This window comes from Episyrphus balteatus, chromosome 3, assembly GCF_945859705.1.
Source record: "Episyrphus balteatus chromosome 3, idEpiBalt1.1, whole genome shotgun sequence".
NCBI classification, from domain to species: domain Eukaryota; kingdom Metazoa; phylum Arthropoda; class Insecta; order Diptera; family Syrphidae; genus Episyrphus; species Episyrphus balteatus.
In genome coordinates, this window is record NC_079136.1 from 31,748,171 (window position 1) to 31,765,682 (window position 17,512).

Genomic DNA, 17,512 nt, shown 5'->3' on the forward strand with positions numbered 1-17,512 from the left:
TACATATTGACATTTCCTTTTATAATTTGAAATCATAATAAATGCGGCCAAAAAAATTTGAAAATAAATGCATTTTATATTACGACCAAGTTTAAAAAACGACATGTTAAAATTTGTTCAATATTTTTTTTTTTTCAAAAATCTGAGTTCAATTACCATTCTTTCAAAAGCCGTTCATTCAATGAACTTAATTTTAATTTTACATATATGACTAAGCTTCTAGCTTTTAAAAAATGTATATTTGAATATTGTAGGGTTTGCCGTTGTGTTCAAATATTTTTTTTTTGTGTTTGAAGTCAATTAATAAGAAAATTGCATCTATCGCTTGAACTATGGAAGAGTGTCCCTCACTCACATATATTTTTTTCCTTGAATAGACAATCTTTTGGCATCAATTAATTTATGAAATTTAAGAAAAAAATTTGAAAAAAATTTGTTTTTGTTCACAAAAATCTTCAATTAAATTTAAAAAATCAAAACGGCAACACCGGCAATTTTTAATCTATAGACTTTAAAGTATTTTTAATTACCGACGTTTGAAAAAAAAGATCATCAAAATCTAAGCTGTTCGGCTGGGTTCCCTAATATTGCCAATTTTTCAGCTTTAGTTACTCCACTAAGGATCAACCTGGAGAGTTTCACAAATAAAAACTTACTATGTAGGTACTACTGAACAGTATAAATGCTAAAAAATATTTTCAAAAATTGAGTTTTTGAAATTTACTGTGGACTAGCAGCTACCAATACTCACCATTAAAATTATCTTAACATTCACTAGGAGCCAAGCCAAGTGATTTTCTACATTATTGATAAATATGTAGTTCAAATAATAGCGGACTCAGAAGGCAGCCTTGGGGAACACCTGTTTCAGATTGAATCGATTTTCAAAAGTGATTTTCTATTAATGTTATTAAAAGCTACTTTAATGCACCAAGAGCTCATAAGATAGCTCTTTAGCAATACTCGTAGGAGCAAAAATTTGTTCAACTGGGGAAAGCCCTGCTCGGGAACCAGCCTATAAATAACTTCTGTTATTGTTTTTCATCCCAAGCCACCAACAATAAAAAATTTGGGCGAATAGTTTTCTTAAAGAACAAAGAACAGAAACTCTTCTGTATAGTTTTCAGGTAAACTCAGATCACCTTTCTTAAGAATAGTGTATACCTATGTAAAATGTACATGTACAATTGTTGACATTCCATGAAAAAATAAAATGCACCTACTTGCTTTTATGGTACAATTTACTGTATTGTTTAGGCTTTTTATTGAACATGCCAGTTGATTTTTTTGTATAAAAATGAATTTTTAGAAAAAAAAAAAATTCGAAAACCGTTAGAGCCGTTTTTTTTTTTTAAATAGTTTTTTATATATAAAAATTTTCTCCTATTCAAAAAAAAAAATTTTGTAGGTATGCCATTTTGAAGAAATAATTAACATTCACATAAAAACGAAATTTCAAAATTTTTCACCAACATATTTTCAAAAAATTGTTTTTTGAAAATTTTCTAAAATCCAAAAATAATTTTTTTCTTAAATTTAAGAAATACTTTTACTTAAACGCTTTAGTACAAAAATTTTTATTGAAATTTTCAGAAATACAAAAAAAAAAACACGTTCTATAGCAGATATCAATAACGGTACAAGAAATATTTCTATTTCAAAAGTTGGCTCACAAAAATTTTAATCAAAATAGTTGGAACCGTTTTCGAAAAAAAAATTAACTTCCGTTTATGGGAATCCTCGAGGGAATCACTCAAAAGTGTTTACTGCCAACTTTGAAGAAAATCGTTCCCAGTAGTTAAGGCTGTAGCTCGAGGTACATACATACAGACAGACAGACAGAATTGCAGGACCCAATTTTTTTGGCATTCTTCATCATCGAAATTTCATATAGAAATCTCTAGTTCGATTTTTTTTTCCGAATCCTAAACTTGCCCTATAGTAGGTATCGCAAGTAAAATTATAAAAAAAAATTGAAAACCGCCCGTTTAAAATAAAAAAATAGTAAAACACACTTTTAAACCTTTTATTATAATATTTCTTCAACTTGTTTTTGAATAAACACAATTTCCACAATTTTATTTTCATAAATAAAAAACGTTATTTTTGCGTTATATTTCTTGCCAAGTATATTGCAAACATACATACATATTATAATAAAAAATTTAAATGTAGAAAAAAATAAAACTGAAAATTTGTTTTTAGGTACGTTTAACGAAAATATTCTATTCTAAAAAAATTTAAAAATAGCAAAATTCTGCTATTTTAAAAATCAAGAAATACGAGTAGCTCAATAAAAGTTCAAAAAGTGTATTTTAGTAATTTAGCACTTTTTGGATTTTGTTTTCCAAATTGCAATATGAAAAGTCCAAAATCCTATAACTTTTTTAAATCAACTTAGCTAAATTTTTAGCATATAATATTTTGAAACACAATTTTTATTTTAATGCTAATCTGTCCGCCATTTTGGATCCGTTTTTGAAGGAAAAAAAGTGTGCAGTTTTTTTTCGTATTGTCCATACTTACGCTTCAGTTTGCCAAATTTCATGGATTTTTGTCAAGAATTGACCGTGAAAATGATTTTTGACGCCAAAAAGTACCAAAGCCATCACTACTGTCTGATATAGGACCAAATGGTTATATATCTTAGTTCTTACGGTCCTTCTTAATAGAAAACATACCAGCGTGGTTATGTAAGATCAGATGGAAACCAATCTTCAAGTAGGTACCTAGGGCTTAATCAAGTCTGCAAGACAAGTGTAGAGGGACTTGAATTTTTTTTAGAGTTAGTTAAAAAATAAGCTAATCATTATGTTTTATGTACATCCTTTTAACTTCAAACAACACTAATATCGTCATTTCTTGTACATTTTATTTTTATTTTCAAAAATTTTCAAAGGCGGAACTGCCAAAAAAAAAAAAAAAACATAACAAAAATAAAAAATAGATAATTTGGAAAAAAAAAGAAAACAAAAATTTTAATTTTTTCTTTTTTTTTTTATTAATTTTTAGTAACAAGTTACATAAGTTGCAGATAGGCTGTAATTGAAAATTAATAATGCCTCTGCATATCCACGTCTTTATTTTTGTTTTGTTTTAACATTCTACATATTTTACTGATGGACAATTATCGTAAATAAATGATCGAACTTCTGGATCAGAAACGTCACAATAAACACCAGGATGGCCTTGCTCTGCGCATCCACGTCCCCATGAAACAATTCCAACTAGTTTTAGTATATCATCAAAAATCGAAAGAGGACCACCCGAATCTCCTTGGCATGAATCTTGTCCAGGTTCGTATGCACAAACCATTGAAGACATAATTGAATCACCATATTTGTACAGCGGTGATGAACAAGTTACTGCATTCATAAATTTCACTGTTGCCTCTTGCAATTGTTCCGGAAGATTTTTATTATCTTCAGCCAATCTACCCCATCCGGTAACTTCGGTAAGCGTATCGTCTTCAAGCAAAGTGGAACACAATTTAATTGGTTTAATACTAGCACTCCATATAAAACCGGAATAAAGTTCTAAGATGGCAACATCGTACACCATTGATTTGGGTTCATATTTTGGATGGTTAATAATCGATTTGATTGACTTGGTAATACCACCCTGATTCCAAAATGATGAACCAGCTCGAACTCGACAAATACTCTGTTCATTGTTGGCAATAATTTTAACTGTACAATGAGATGCTGTAATTACATATTTTTCAGCAATTATACTGCCTCCACAAAAATGGCGTTCGTTTCTTTGAAGTGAAATTTGATGGGGATGACTGATAATATCTGCATTTTTACCATCAACAATTCTATCTTCAATAGGAACCAATAACGCTGATGCAAAACACAAAACACTCACGACAACTAATAGACGATACATTTTGATAACTTGTAACTTTTTGAATGTTAAGGGGTGAGCTTTTATAGTCAAAATTTTCGTTAAAATGTATTTACATTTGAACAACTGTGTGTTACCAACAAACAACAAAGTTAACAAACAATAACATGAGCGCAAATAAAAACAAGAAAAAAAAAATTTATATAAGATATCAAACAGAAATTCGTTACAGAAATTTCGAAAAATTGTGCCTTTTTGCCATTCTAAGAATTCAAGGTCTTAAGTCAGAAATTGTAGTTTATCAAAGAAAAAAAGATTGTTATTTGAAGAATTGTTTTAAATAGTGATGGGAACTATCGAATGATTTGTACTATCGATAGTTGTTAGTAACTGAATGATTTGAACTATCGAATAGTTCATTCGTTCATTCATTTGAATAAACACTATCGAATAAAAACTATAGAATAAAAACTATAGAATAAACTATCCAATAAGAAAAAACTATTCGAATGAAAAAACTATCGTATAAAAAAACTATTTCAATGAAAAAACTATCGAATAAAAAACTATTCCAATTAAAAAACTATCGAATAAAAAAAACTGTTCGAATGCAAAAACTATCGAATGAAAAATCTATTCGAATGAAAATAGTACCTAACTAAATCAATGAATGAATGAATGATTTAAAACTATCGAATGAATGAATATTTTACAACAATCGAAAATTTTTATTCAATAGTTCCCATCACTAGTTTTAAACTATAGCTGGAGCAAATCGTATATATTTGTTACTTCTAAGATGACGGTATTTACTTCACTAAAGAGTAGGAAAATGTTAATTTTCTTCAACAAAATCATTACTATTCAGTAATGAAACTTACGAAAGTAACGAATAACTGCATCATTGATAGGGGCATTAAAACCAAAAAACGAATTGGCATTTCGATAAATTTGCCATCGACCTCTTTAACAGTGATTTGAACTATTTCTTAAATTTCCTGGTTGACAGTTTTAAGTGATTTCCTTGAGATAAAATTAAGATTTGAACACTTTTTGGTTTCGCAAACTGTTTGAACGAATAATGGAAGTGGGGGCAAGACTGCCCCTCTAGTGTTTGATTGTCTTAAAAACCAATAAAAAACAACTTTTAAGTAATATTAAATCTTTTTTCATTAAGTTAATTGTTTAATGTAAGAACTTTCATTATTATAAAAAAAAAAAAAAAAAAATTTAACAAAAGATAATAAGTTTAAAAAAAAAAAATTTAAAAAAAAACGGTCTTGCCCCCACATGGGGGTAAGTCCGTACTATTAAATTTTGTTGGTAGAAAGACCGTTTCTTTGCTTTAAATGCAGTCTATTCTATTTGCAATAATAACACAATTATGCTATATTTTCATTAGTTCTCACTCCAGCACAAGCTTTTTGGTACTATTTGGTACACATTTTGCACTTAATCCAACAATATTTTGGATGGGATTTAGAAAACAGTTGCAAATAGAGGGTACAAATACAGACTGCAAAGTTCTCTTCCTCAGAATCACCACTTACAGTATTATTTTTAAGATACCAGAATTTCCAATTTCGCCCATGGGCGGTCTTGCCCCAGTCATATATCATATCTGATGTTCTGGATTATTATTATTTTTTTTTTTTATTTATCTTTATGACTCCTTCTTTCGCAGAAAATACTATTGAATATTCTCTTTCTATTATACAAAAAGGAAAAGTTAAAAATATTATTTGTTTTTCAGTGTTAAAAATACAACTGACTTTTCACATGAACGATAACAATTTGATGAAAAATCACAAAATTTACCGTAGGTAACTCTTTTGGCGTCTCAACCGATCTCTAATCGATCATACCAAAAGGCACCTATTTTATAGGTATTGTAAGTGTTGCCAATTTTGATTTTTTTCATACTTCGTAATTAAAGCCATCGGGGCCTCAAAATTGAACTTTTTCTCATTAGAAAAACCACTATGCGCCACTCATTTTCCCAGCTCATATGGAGGCTAGAAAATTCAAAACGACAACCTTTTCGTTGCTTGCTTAGAGGTGGTTTTTGTTTTACTTTTAATGGGTTTCAATGATCCGAGCTGTTTATTACTCTACCGACTAGGTACTGTTGAAACACTTGCAATAACACCAGCTTTTTGTTTAATTTTTGTCGCAGAGTAACATGAATTTGAGGCAGATCTCAAAATTTCTCGTCGATTAACTACTATTTTTGCCGTTTTTTTTTTTGCCTCAATTCATATTTTTTTTCCTGTATGAACTTTTTGTTTTCTCAACATCACAATCTAACGGTAAGCATCATCAAATGATACATTTAAGCTTAATCTTAGGAAAAAATGGAAAAAATATGTACCTACCTTTGAAAATTTGTGTGCTTATTCAGTTGAAGCGGAGTGTATTACAAAAACGGTCCTGCCCCCACTTCCCCTATATACGTTTTATGGTCAGCAAAGTTAACTAACATTGAACAGTGGTATTGAACTTCGATATTAAGTAACATTTGGTTAGTTTGACGAAATATTTATATCAAATTTTGGTGTTTAACAAATACCTACAGGTACTCCAGTCAAAGCGTCATTTGACCTTGCGCTGAGAGGCACTGTCTGTTTTTATTTCATGGATCGATGGGGGTATATTTAAAAGGCTTAAACCCAATTTCTCACCACCTGATCATTCTTTTTAGCGGAGTTATTCACAGAAATGCATTTTTTGGGATATTTTACTTCTAAGCTAATATCCTTGCTCCAGATTGTTGTAGACCAAAAAATAAACATAAATTCTCTTTCTTATAATATTTTCTATCGTTATATGTAATTTCATTGTATTTGAGTGAGTAAATATAAAATGGCAGCCATTTAAAGTCAAATTCTTGTTGTTAAAAAACACATTTTTGTCATTATTTCGAAAAAAGCTTATATCATGATTGACATTTTTCTAACCAGTAGCCCTGTTCATGTCCTCCATTTTAAAGAAAAAATGAGCTCTTTATCACCAAAGATGGCCGAGCAATTGATAAATGAACGCATGCAAAACCGGTGCGAAAACACCCAAAAATATCGTTTTTTAGGAATAACTCGACTTCAGAATGTCCTACGGCAAAAAATAAAGCAATGAATTGTTCGTTACAACATTTTCTATCAATTTAGTGCACATTATTTTTGTTGAAACAATTAAAAAATAATTAATATTAAGTCAAAGTAGTTTTTTTGTTTAGCAAACTCTTGCCTTATTATTTTGCAAACGGTGCAAGTATTGGCTATTAAAATAAAATATTATTGTAGTCCTTTTAATTATCTACAATTAAAAAAATAATTAGCTCTCTACGACCCACACGAGCCGAGAAATTAATTTTTTAAAAAAGGTCCAAATGACCAACGAAAAAACATAAGACAAATTCTCTTATAAGTTATAACAATGAAAACAACCCCTCTCACTGAGAACTAGTATTCGAATCATAAACAAGGGAAATTTTTTTGAATTTTCGTACGGATTAATGCTTTCTTAAAATTATAATAACTCGGCTCCCGTGGGTCGTAGAAAGCTAATTTTTTTTTTTGAATTGTAGATAATTTAAAGGACTACAATAATATTTTATTTTAATAGCCAATACTTGCACCGTTTGCAAAATAATAAGGCAAGAGTTTGCTAAACAAAAAAACTACTTTGACTTAATATTAATTATTTTTTAATTGTTTCAACAAAAATAATGTGCACTAAATTGATAGAAAATGTTGTAACGAACATTGCTTTATTTTTTGCCGTAGGACATTCTGAAGTCGAGTTATTCCTTAAAAAAACGATATTTTTGGGTGTTTTCGCACCGGTTTTGCATGCGTTCATTTATCAATAGCTCGGCCATCTTTGGTGATAAAGAGCTCATTTTTTCTTTAAAATGCAGGACATGAACAGGGCTACAAAATAGGTTAGAAAAATGTCAATCATGATACAAGCTTTTTTCGAAATAATGACAAAAATGTGTTTTTTAACAACAAGAATTTGATTTTAAATGGCTGCCATTTTATATTTACTCACTCAAATACAATGAAATTACATACAACGATAGAAAATATTATAAGGAAGAGAATTTATGTTTATTTTTTGGTCTACAACAATCTGGAGCAAGGATATTAGCTTAGAAGTAAAATATCCCAAAAAATGCATTTTTGTGAATAACTCCGCTAAAAAGAATGATCAGGTGGTGAGAAATTGGGTTTAAGCCTTTTAAATATACCCCTATCGATCCATGAAATAAAAACTGACAGTGCCTCTCTGCGCAAGGTGAGGCCCTTTTTTCCGACGCTTTGACTGGAGTAAGGTTCTTATGTTCAAAAATTCCCCATTTATGGGGCAGCTTTGAACATGGAAGGGGCTTTTTTGAATAGCAGTATTGATTTCGTTATACCACCTAATGAATTTATAACACTTAAGTTTCTATAAATCCTTATGTGACAGTTTACGCAGAGGTAAAAGTAGGGAATAAGACTATATGTTCAACATGGATTATTTAAGTTTCGATTCAGCAAATAGCCCATAATAAGAGTACTAATAATAAAAACCTGAGAAATAAAAAAAAAAAACAAAATAAAAACTTAAAATTGATTTCATTGATTCTCAAAAAATTGATAGATTGACATTCATGGATTTAATATAAAATAACAAAAATTCATACAAATTTAAACTCAAAAGAAATCAAAAACAACAAAAATTAATTTAAAACATATCTAAGAAAACATAGAATTCATACAAATTTCTGCATCTCAGAGTAAAATAAATTTATTTTGACGGTTACGGAGGGGACGCGTAGATACTCGTCTATAATAAGCGTCAAAATGTCCTAAAAGTTAAAATGGAATGTCCGAATTTTAATTCTTTTATTAAGATGCATTTTTAGAAAAAGAGCTATTTTTTTTTTTAAACTAATATACTCAGGTATTTTATAAACAATAAAAACAAAATGCATGACTGTGTCGCACGAATACGTAAGCTTTTTAAAAATTCATAAAAGATTTTTTAAGAAATTAAATACATAAAAAAAACTTAAGAAATAATACAAAATTTGGTTTAAAATTACAAAAACATCTCCTTAAATGGTTATGATGCCCTTTCAATTTGTTGTATGGTAAATAATTGTTAGAATTTTTTTTTGCTTGAAAATGGTTTTTCCAGAAATTTTTCAAAAAAAAAAAATTTGTATGCAATTTAAAACAAAATAATTTATTGTCAAACAGAGTTTCAATAAAATACATTTGCTAGTTTTCAAAAAATAGTTTGTTTTTTCAAAAAAAAGTTTAATTTGGAAAAAGTTAAACTTTTGCCGGGGCCCCGGGGCAAAGCTAAATTTTGGGACTCCTTTGGTATTTTGGCACCCAATTAATATAGAAAATAAGAACAAATAAAAAAGTACGTATTCGCCCTACTTTATTTTAGGGGCCCCTGATGTATCATTTGTTGGTCGCTAAGGCTATTCAAGTACATTTTTTGGGGCCCTAAGACAATTTATAATTTATTTTTTTTTTTTTTGGGCCCCTGAGGTAATATATTTTTATTTTCTTTGAGATGCTATATTATGCGCCTGACAACCAATTTATTATGCATTACACTGAAAAATATAATTTTTCTCTCATGTGTCCGAAAGAATTCATGTCAAATATCTTATCTTTTTGCTTTATTACTTTTATAAGTATGGAACTTTCTGCACTGTCTCCAGTCGGGGTTCTGGCATTTCGGGGGGCCCGGGCAACCACCCTGCTTGCCCCAATGGTGTGTACGCCCCTGGTGAAAATCACATTCGAAAATCAGGTCATCTATTTTTTCTTCATTTTCAACCACTCATACATGTATATAGGGTTGCCAGAATTTATACTATACATAGGTATAGTGCGATTGTCAATTTTACTTGAATTTTGTGACTTTACATTTCTTTTCTTCGTCTTGTTGAGTTTGTATGATCTATTGAAAACATTTTGCACTAGCAGAAAATGGTAAAGATTTCCTTCATCCAAAAGGGTTACTTCCACGCCTTCGTTCCAGTCCAAAATAATTACTATAGTTGCGCATAATAACTACTTTTATTCATTTTGTATTCATTTATTTATTTAATTAGCCATTTCTTTAACAATTTATATATTTTACAGCCGGACAATATTGAACAATAAATCTTTGAACATTTGGTACAGAAAGATCACAATAAACACCAGGCTTTCCTGTCTGAGCACAACCGGATCCCCATGACACAATTCCAACTTGCTTTGCCTGACCAGCACAGACAAGAGGACCTCCCGAATCTCCTTGGCATGCATCTTGATTAGGTGCATACGCACAAACCATTGATTTCTGAACAGATGTTGATTTATAAGTGTATGGTGGAGCCGCACATGTGGTAGGATTCAAGAATTTCAGAGTTACCGCTAACAATTGTTTTGGAAGATCTTTATTATTTTGGTCCAATCTTCCCCATCCGCTTACATCAACTAGTGTATTATCATACAATAAATTCGAACAAAGTGATACTGGTTTAATATTAGCGCTCCATACAAAATCTGTTACTACTTCAACTAATGAGGCATCATAAACCATTGTTCTAGAATCATAAGCTGGATGAAGTTTCATCCATTTAACTTTTTTTACAATACCACCAAAACTCCAATTTGATGAACCAGCTCGAATTTGACAAGTATCCTCTTGTTTCCTGTTTATTATGCCAAACGTACAATGAGCCGCGGTTAAGACAAATTTCGATGATATAATACTTCCTCCACAAAGATGTTCTTCATATTGCTGGAGTGAAACTTGCCAGAAAAACTGATCAATACTTGCTGTTCTGCCATTAACAATTCTATCAGATGCTGCTAAAACTGATGATGCAAGACACAAAACACTTAAGGCAATTACTAGACGAAACATCTTTGCTATAACTTGTGATTGTTTTAAAGTTAAGATGCGATGTTTTATAGTGAAAAAATGAATAAAAATTTATTTGCTTATCAACAACTGTGTTTCAAACGAAGAATAAACACGAAATAACACGAGAGCAAACAGGAAAAACAATCAAAATTTCTCAAAAATTAGAAAAATTGGCACAGGTAATCATTTCTCAGCTTTTATGATTTTTTAATCGCGCCAATTTTGGCCGAGATTTGACGTAGAATATAGATACTTTCGGCCATTATTGTTACTAAGCATGCGAGTTTGGAAGAAAAACTGAAATAATACGTCATTTCGTATATATGTTGAATTCTTGAAATAATGGCAACAATCTTTGTAAATAAAATTCCTCTGTTTGATATCTGCAAGGTATTCATCAAACTCTTCTTAAACATGAATACTTTTGATTTAGAAAATTCTTTGTTCAACGAACCACTCACAATACAGGTACACATATGTTTTTTTTTTTAAATCACGCAGGCGTTCCCCAAGGTTTCATCTTTATACCAACTCTATTTATTGATTTCATATAAGGTTAGAAAAGACATCTTTTCGTGTTAAGTTATAAGATGCACCGACAATGAAAGCTTGAGTTGTGGGAAAAAACGTTTTTAAGTTTTGGAATAAAAGGGATATAGCTGCAGTATAAAAATAGGACCATAACTTCGTCAATTTGGTTCTAATTGACTTAAAAAAATTTAAGAAATGAATTTAAAAAAATTGGCCAACACTGTACATAAGTTCTGCGGTGTCGTACGCCAAAATTATTTATTAACAAATAAAAAAAATAATCAAAAGTTATTACATATTAAAAAAAAAAAAATGAAATAATCATTTTTATCAAAAAAAAAAAAAAAAACACCCAAAAAACGACTTCAATTAGGGCTGCCAGATAAAATTTTATTATTGTAAGGACAACTACAGGTCTTAAAAGTCGGAACAAATCGGGACAGCAACAATATAGGTATGTACATGAAATCGAAAATTAATAAAAACAAATATTTCCTACATTTTTGTGAATTTGACGCAAAAGTACCTATGAATTGTTAAAAAAATCCATAAACTAACAAAGCCTGCATCCATAAAAAAGCAAAAAAAAATTCAATTAATGGATCTTTTAATAAATGTAGTTAACAAGCCCTAATTTCTATTAAATTTAACGTCGCCTTAAAAGAGGAGGTTTTAAAAATCTTATGCGATTTGACAGTATATATTGAATACCTCCTCCTATTTGGAAGTCAATAAAACCCTTATAAACGGTTTTAATCTCCAAATGAATAATGCTATTTGATTTCTTGTAAAACAAAGAATTTTTTTTTTTTTTTGGAAAATTTTTGAGCGGTTTTTTTTATATTTTTTTGTATATACAAGTTTTCGAAAAAAAAGTGATGTTAAGCAGAAATTATTTTTAAATTAACAAAAATTAATTAACAAAATTTGAAGAAAATTTATCAATCCGTTTTAAACAAATTGATTTTTCAAACAAAAAAAAATATACAGGGTGTCCCAAAAGTAATGGATCAAACGAAGTATGCTGATAGGCCAACTTTAGGGCTATCAGAATTTGGTAACTTGTTCATCCCAAATCTTTACGGTTTTCGATTTATTGCAGTTTTTGTGAAATTTCGATAAATTCCGACTTTGCAACAGTATTTTGCTTCCTCCGCGCATAATGGATTTTTGTTTTTTACAATTCTTTCACTAAAACATTGCCTAATAATAAAAAATAATTAATTTATCAAAATATTTTTTATTTCATTCGCCATTTTGCTTCAAATGAATTAACAGTTCCATGTTTTATGAAAACTCAATTTTTCACTTTTATTTCAGAGCAACACCCTGAAAAAAATTTGTATGGTGTGACCCTGGTTTATTATTTTGAAAACTTGCCGTGTTATTGCAGTTTTCAAAAATGTATAAAAGTTTCCAAAGATGAAATTAGAACGAAAAATATTACAATTTTAATGCAAAAAAACAGAGGTTTTCAGAGCAAAATAACAAACAAAAATCGAGGCTTTTATTCAAAAAGAAATAAAAAAACAACAGTCGAGAAAATTTGTTTATTTTTCTTTGTTATTTTTCTCTGAAAGACCCTGTTTTGTTGCTTTTAAATTATAATATCTTTAGTTCTAACTTCAACTTTGGAAACTTTTATACATTTTTGAAAACTGCAATAACACGGCAAGTTTTCAAAATAATAAACCAGGGTCACACCATACAAATTTTTTTCAGGGTGTTGCTCTGAAATAAAAGTGAAAAATTGAGTTTTCATAAAACATGGAACTGTTAATTCATTTGAAGCAAAATGGCGAATAAAATAAAAAATATTTTGATAAATTAATTATTTCTTATTATTAGGCAATGTTTTAGTGAAAGAATTGTAAAAAACAAAAATCCATTATGCGCGGAGGAAGCAAAATACTGTTGCAAAGTCGGAATTTATCGAAATTTCACAAAAACTGCAATAAATCGAAAACCGTAAAGATTTGGGATGAACAAGTTACCAAATTCTGAAAGTCCTAAAGTTGGCCTATCAGCATACTTCGTTTGATCCATTACTTTTGGGACACCCTGTATATATAAATTTTACGAGAAAATTAGTTATTTTGTTGCTTTTTGAATACCAACAAATGAAATATTTTTACTCATATGAGACATGATATCGAGGTATTTTTTAACAATTAATCTAACAAAATCAAAATTATTAGCAAATCATGTAGGTAATAGGTAGTTTTATTTACCTTTTATGAACAGTCTAATCAGTATAGCTCCCACCATCTTATACCTTTTTGAAAACGGTGTTTAATGTAGACAAGAACCTCATCAAACTTTTTTCCTTTAAAGCTATATCTTAAAAAAAATGACCTCATAAATCTAGATAGGTATACCTATTTCGAGATTTAATACTCCTGGGGTGCCATCTAGCGTCAAAACAAAAATCTGCAAAAATGAAGGGAATTTGTTTTTATTATTTTGAAATAGTTTTTTCACTTAAGAACTTGATTCTTAAATAACGAACGCCCTAATGTATACTCTTTTTTTCACAAAATTCCAAAAAAATATTTCGCATTCAGAGAATTACATGAACGTCTAGCTTTTGACTCACAATGTTTCGTTTTTTTTTTTTTTTTTTTTTTTTCAACAAACAAATATAAATTATTTTTTTACAAACCGATTACTAATAAAAAAAAAAATTTTTATAAAAGACATCTCTTTTGAAAAAATGAAAAAAAAAAAACGTTTATGAATAGGAGCAAAAAAATTGAATCAAACTTTGCGTTCTGTAAAAACGATTAATTGATCAGGATGTAATTGACATTCATGAATATCAATGGTACCGTTGAAAAGCTTGACCAGAGTTATGAACACCAAAGTTTTTAAACGTAGTTTTTGGGTTGGCAACCATTGAGATGAAGGATATACGGGATATACTCAACCTATACGCTCTAGTTTTTTGGTACGTTCCTCCCGTATATCCTTCATCTAAATGGTTGCCAACCCAAAAACCACGTTTCATAGCTTAGGTGTTCATAACTCTGGTGTTTTGTAAATTCGGTTTTTCGTATCTACGGTATTTCATAAATTCTGTTTTTCATAACTTCGGTTTTGCGTAACTTTGACACGCGTAACTCTGTCGCGCATAACTCTGGTATTCATAACTTCGTCGGTTTCCCATTGTCAAAAACCTTATTCCTTCGTTCATTACCTGAAAAAAGTATCTAAGAAAATTGCGTACACATTTCAAGCCGATCACTCCAGCCGTTTCGGAGAAATTTTGCTCACCGACTTTGAAAACACAGTTTCGAGAAAAATGCGTTTAAATATTTTGGGAATGATGTAAACTTATTTAAAAAGTCTTCACAAATTCGTATTTTCTCGGAAAATAATTGCTATATCAATGTGAAATTTTTGGACAACATTCTTATATGTATGTACATTCAAAATGTGCAAAAAAGATTATTTGATTTTTTACAATAAATAGTATAACCTTAAGGTGGACAGCAGTTGTTAGGACTTTCACTTCTGGTAAGTTGTACAATAGAAGCATAATCGACCAGCGAGCGTTTTGTTTGACGATTGCACAAATAACACTATAATAAGGGTACAAAAAAATACGAGACTGGCATTTTATATTTTGAATTAAGAAAAAATAAATAAATTGAAAATCGTTAGAGACGGCTCGAGCTGTAAAAAAAATCCAAAAATGTGTTTATAGAATATTTTTAACAATTTTAACATTATGATAAGGTATTTAAATTTAAACGCTTTTGTTTAAAAACAATATCGTAAAAGTAATAAAAAAGTAATTTTTTAAATAAAAAAAAATCTTAATATTGAAAGTACTGTTAATAACTGTTAAAAATTTTTTTTATTAAAAATAGGGCTGCATTACACACAAAAATTTCAATCAAAATTTTAAGATCCTTTTTTTGAAAAAAAAAAATAATAAAAATAATTTTTTTCTAATAATCAAAGTATTTTTAATGAAAGAAAATTGGTTGAGAATTTAACTGAGAAAAAATTTTAAACAAATATTTTTAACAATTAATCGAAACACTTTTAGAATAATACCTGATTGTGATTAATCTTAGTGGAATTTCGTTAAGTTTTTCGTTAAATTTTCCGATTTTATTTTTTGTTTCGTTGATGACAGAAAGAAAATGTATCAAAGTAATTTTGATTGATTCCAGAGACCACTTTACATAAGTTATGAGACCTGAACGTATTGAATTGAAAAAAGAGTTAGTTCACAAAACACAATTTATGAATGCTTCTTTAATTTATTTATGTTATTATTATTATTAACAATAAATATAATTTGCACTTGGGCAATATTGAGTAATAAATGAACGAATTCCTGGATAAGAAACGTCAGCATAAACACCAGGCATACCAGCTTGTGCACATCCGGCTCCCCAAGACACAATTCCTACCATGTTCGAGGTTTCTGCTTCAACAAGAGGACCTCCAGAATCTCCTTGACATGAATCTTGATTAGGTGCATATGCACAAATCATTGACTCCTTAATTGCTGCTCCATAACCGAATTGTCGACTGGCACATGTAGCACCATTCATCATTCTGATAGTAACAGCTTGCAGATTTGTTGGAAGTTCCTTACCACCTTCTTGTAATCTTCCCCATCCACTAACATCGACAGGTGTATTGTTATCCAATAAATTGGCACAAAGTTTTGCTGGTTTTATACTAGCACTATACACAAGAGGCGAAACTAGAGCTAAGATTGAGACATCATTCACATTTGTTTTAGCGTCATATCCTGGATGATTAACGATATATTTGATCTTCCTCGTAACACCACCGGATTTCCAATTTGATGAACCAACCCGAACTTGACAAGTATCCTCCTGACCTTTTGTAACAATGCTAATTGTACAATGAGCAGCTGATAAGACTGTTGTTGGCGATATAATAGTTCCTCCACAGAAATGTTGTGAATATTGCTGAATAGAAACTTGATAGGGAAGCTCGTTGATACTAGCTGTTCTGCCATTGACAATTCTATCCTCGTTTGGATCAGAATTTGCTGATGCAAGACACAAAACACTCAAGGCAACCACTAGACGAAACATCTTTGCTACTTGTGATTTTTGAATGTTAAAATGCGACCTTTTATAGTCAAAATGGTAGCCACAATTTGTTTGCATTTTTAAAACAACTGTGTTTTAAACAAATAATGTCGTTAAAATAGATATCTACATAACATAAGAGCAAATAAGAGCAAAGGCGTCAAACAAAAAACAACAACTTTTTTAAATAATATAAATAAATTAGAAAAATTATTCATCTGCTGTTGAATTGCGCAGACTTAAAATTGAATGTATAATGTTTTGCAAAAGTTAACTTATATAATCCTTATTGTTGTGTTGTTCTAGTTTTTTTGGGTATGTTTTGGAAGAATTTAAAAAAAAGCTGGGAGATACATACTTCCAGAGGCATAGTTTTAAAGCGGATGATTTTTTAAGAAATATCTCAATGAGACTGGTTTAATTTCTTTCTTTTTTTGCATAAGAAATTAGTAATATTTCTTTGAGTTGTAATAAATTTTTAGAAAAACAAAATTTCACAGAATTATACTCAAGCGATTTTTATAAAAAAAATGTGAATTTTCTAAGAATTTTGTTTTTTACTTTAAAGTGATTTCAGGCAAAAAATTTTATATGGATATTGACAATCAAGGTATTAATTGTATTCTAAAATAAATTGCACTACTGGGGTCGCACGTACTTGCTCTTAGAGTTCAAGTTGCTTAAATTTTAAAGACTTTTTATATAGAAATTTGGAAAATCTAAATAAATGGGAAAGAAAAAAAAAGGAAATTCATTTTTTAAAAAAATAATATAAGATCTGAAATCAAATTGCCCCCCAAAACAAGTATGCAGTTTTGACTGATATACTAACATGCATTTTTAGAAACAAAAATTTCAAAATCGTTATAGCCGTTTTTTAAAAAACTAATTTTGTATAAATAATTTCTTGAAAAAAAAGTTTTAAAATAAAATTGGTATGCCATTTTGTAGAAATCACTGATCAACATCTAAACACAAAATTTAAAAAAAATTTAATGTCCCGTTTTCGAAAATTGGATTTTTCAAAAAAAAAATTTTCAAAATTTTTTTAAAAATCCAAAAAGTATTTTTTTCAAAATTTTGCTTTTGGCTTATATTTAAATTATATAAATTCTTCATCACAAAAAGTT

General features: G+C 29.5%; 3 protein-coding genes across 3 annotated transcripts; all 3 read right to left on the bottom strand.

Annotated features, from left to right (window-relative positions):
- Positions 1 to 3,096: 3,096 nt before the first annotated feature.
- LOC129914909 (trypsin beta-like) lies at positions 3,097 to 3,891 on the bottom strand. Its single transcript, XM_055994358.1, has one exon. The coding sequence runs from the start codon at positions 3,889 to 3,891 to the stop codon at positions 3,097 to 3,099; it is 795 nt and encodes a 264-aa protein (XP_055850333.1).
- Positions 3,892 to 9,975: 6,084 nt separating this feature from the next.
- LOC129916250 (trypsin beta-like) lies at positions 9,976 to 10,856 on the bottom strand. The gene has a single exon (XM_055996094.1). The coding sequence runs from the start codon at positions 10,768 to 10,770 to the stop codon at positions 9,979 to 9,981; it is 792 nt and encodes a 263-aa protein (XP_055852069.1). The 5' UTR covers positions 10,771 to 10,856; the 3' UTR covers positions 9,976 to 9,978.
- A 4,737-nt stretch (positions 10,857 to 15,593) lies between these two features.
- On the bottom strand, positions 15,594 to 16,385 carry LOC129914910 (trypsin alpha-3-like). The gene has a single exon (XM_055994359.1). It carries the CDS (start codon positions 16,383 to 16,385, stop codon positions 15,594 to 15,596), a length of 792 nt encoding a protein of 263 aa, XP_055850334.1.
- Positions 16,386 to 17,512: the final 1,127 nt, after the last annotated feature.

What these genes read in the sequence shown, in the direction of transcription:
- LOC129916250 (XM_055996094.1), bottom strand. Translation starts at nt 10,770, where the DNA reads ATGTTTCGTCTAGTAATTGCCTTAAGTGTTTTGTGTCTTGCATCATCA.
- LOC129914909 (XM_055994358.1), bottom strand. Translation starts at nt 3,891, where the DNA reads ATGTATCGTCTATTAGTTGTCGTGAGTGTTTTGTGTTTTGCATCAGCG.
- LOC129914910 (XM_055994359.1), bottom strand. Translation starts at nt 16,385, where the DNA reads ATGTTTCGTCTAGTGGTTGCCTTGAGTGTTTTGTGTCTTGCATCAGCA.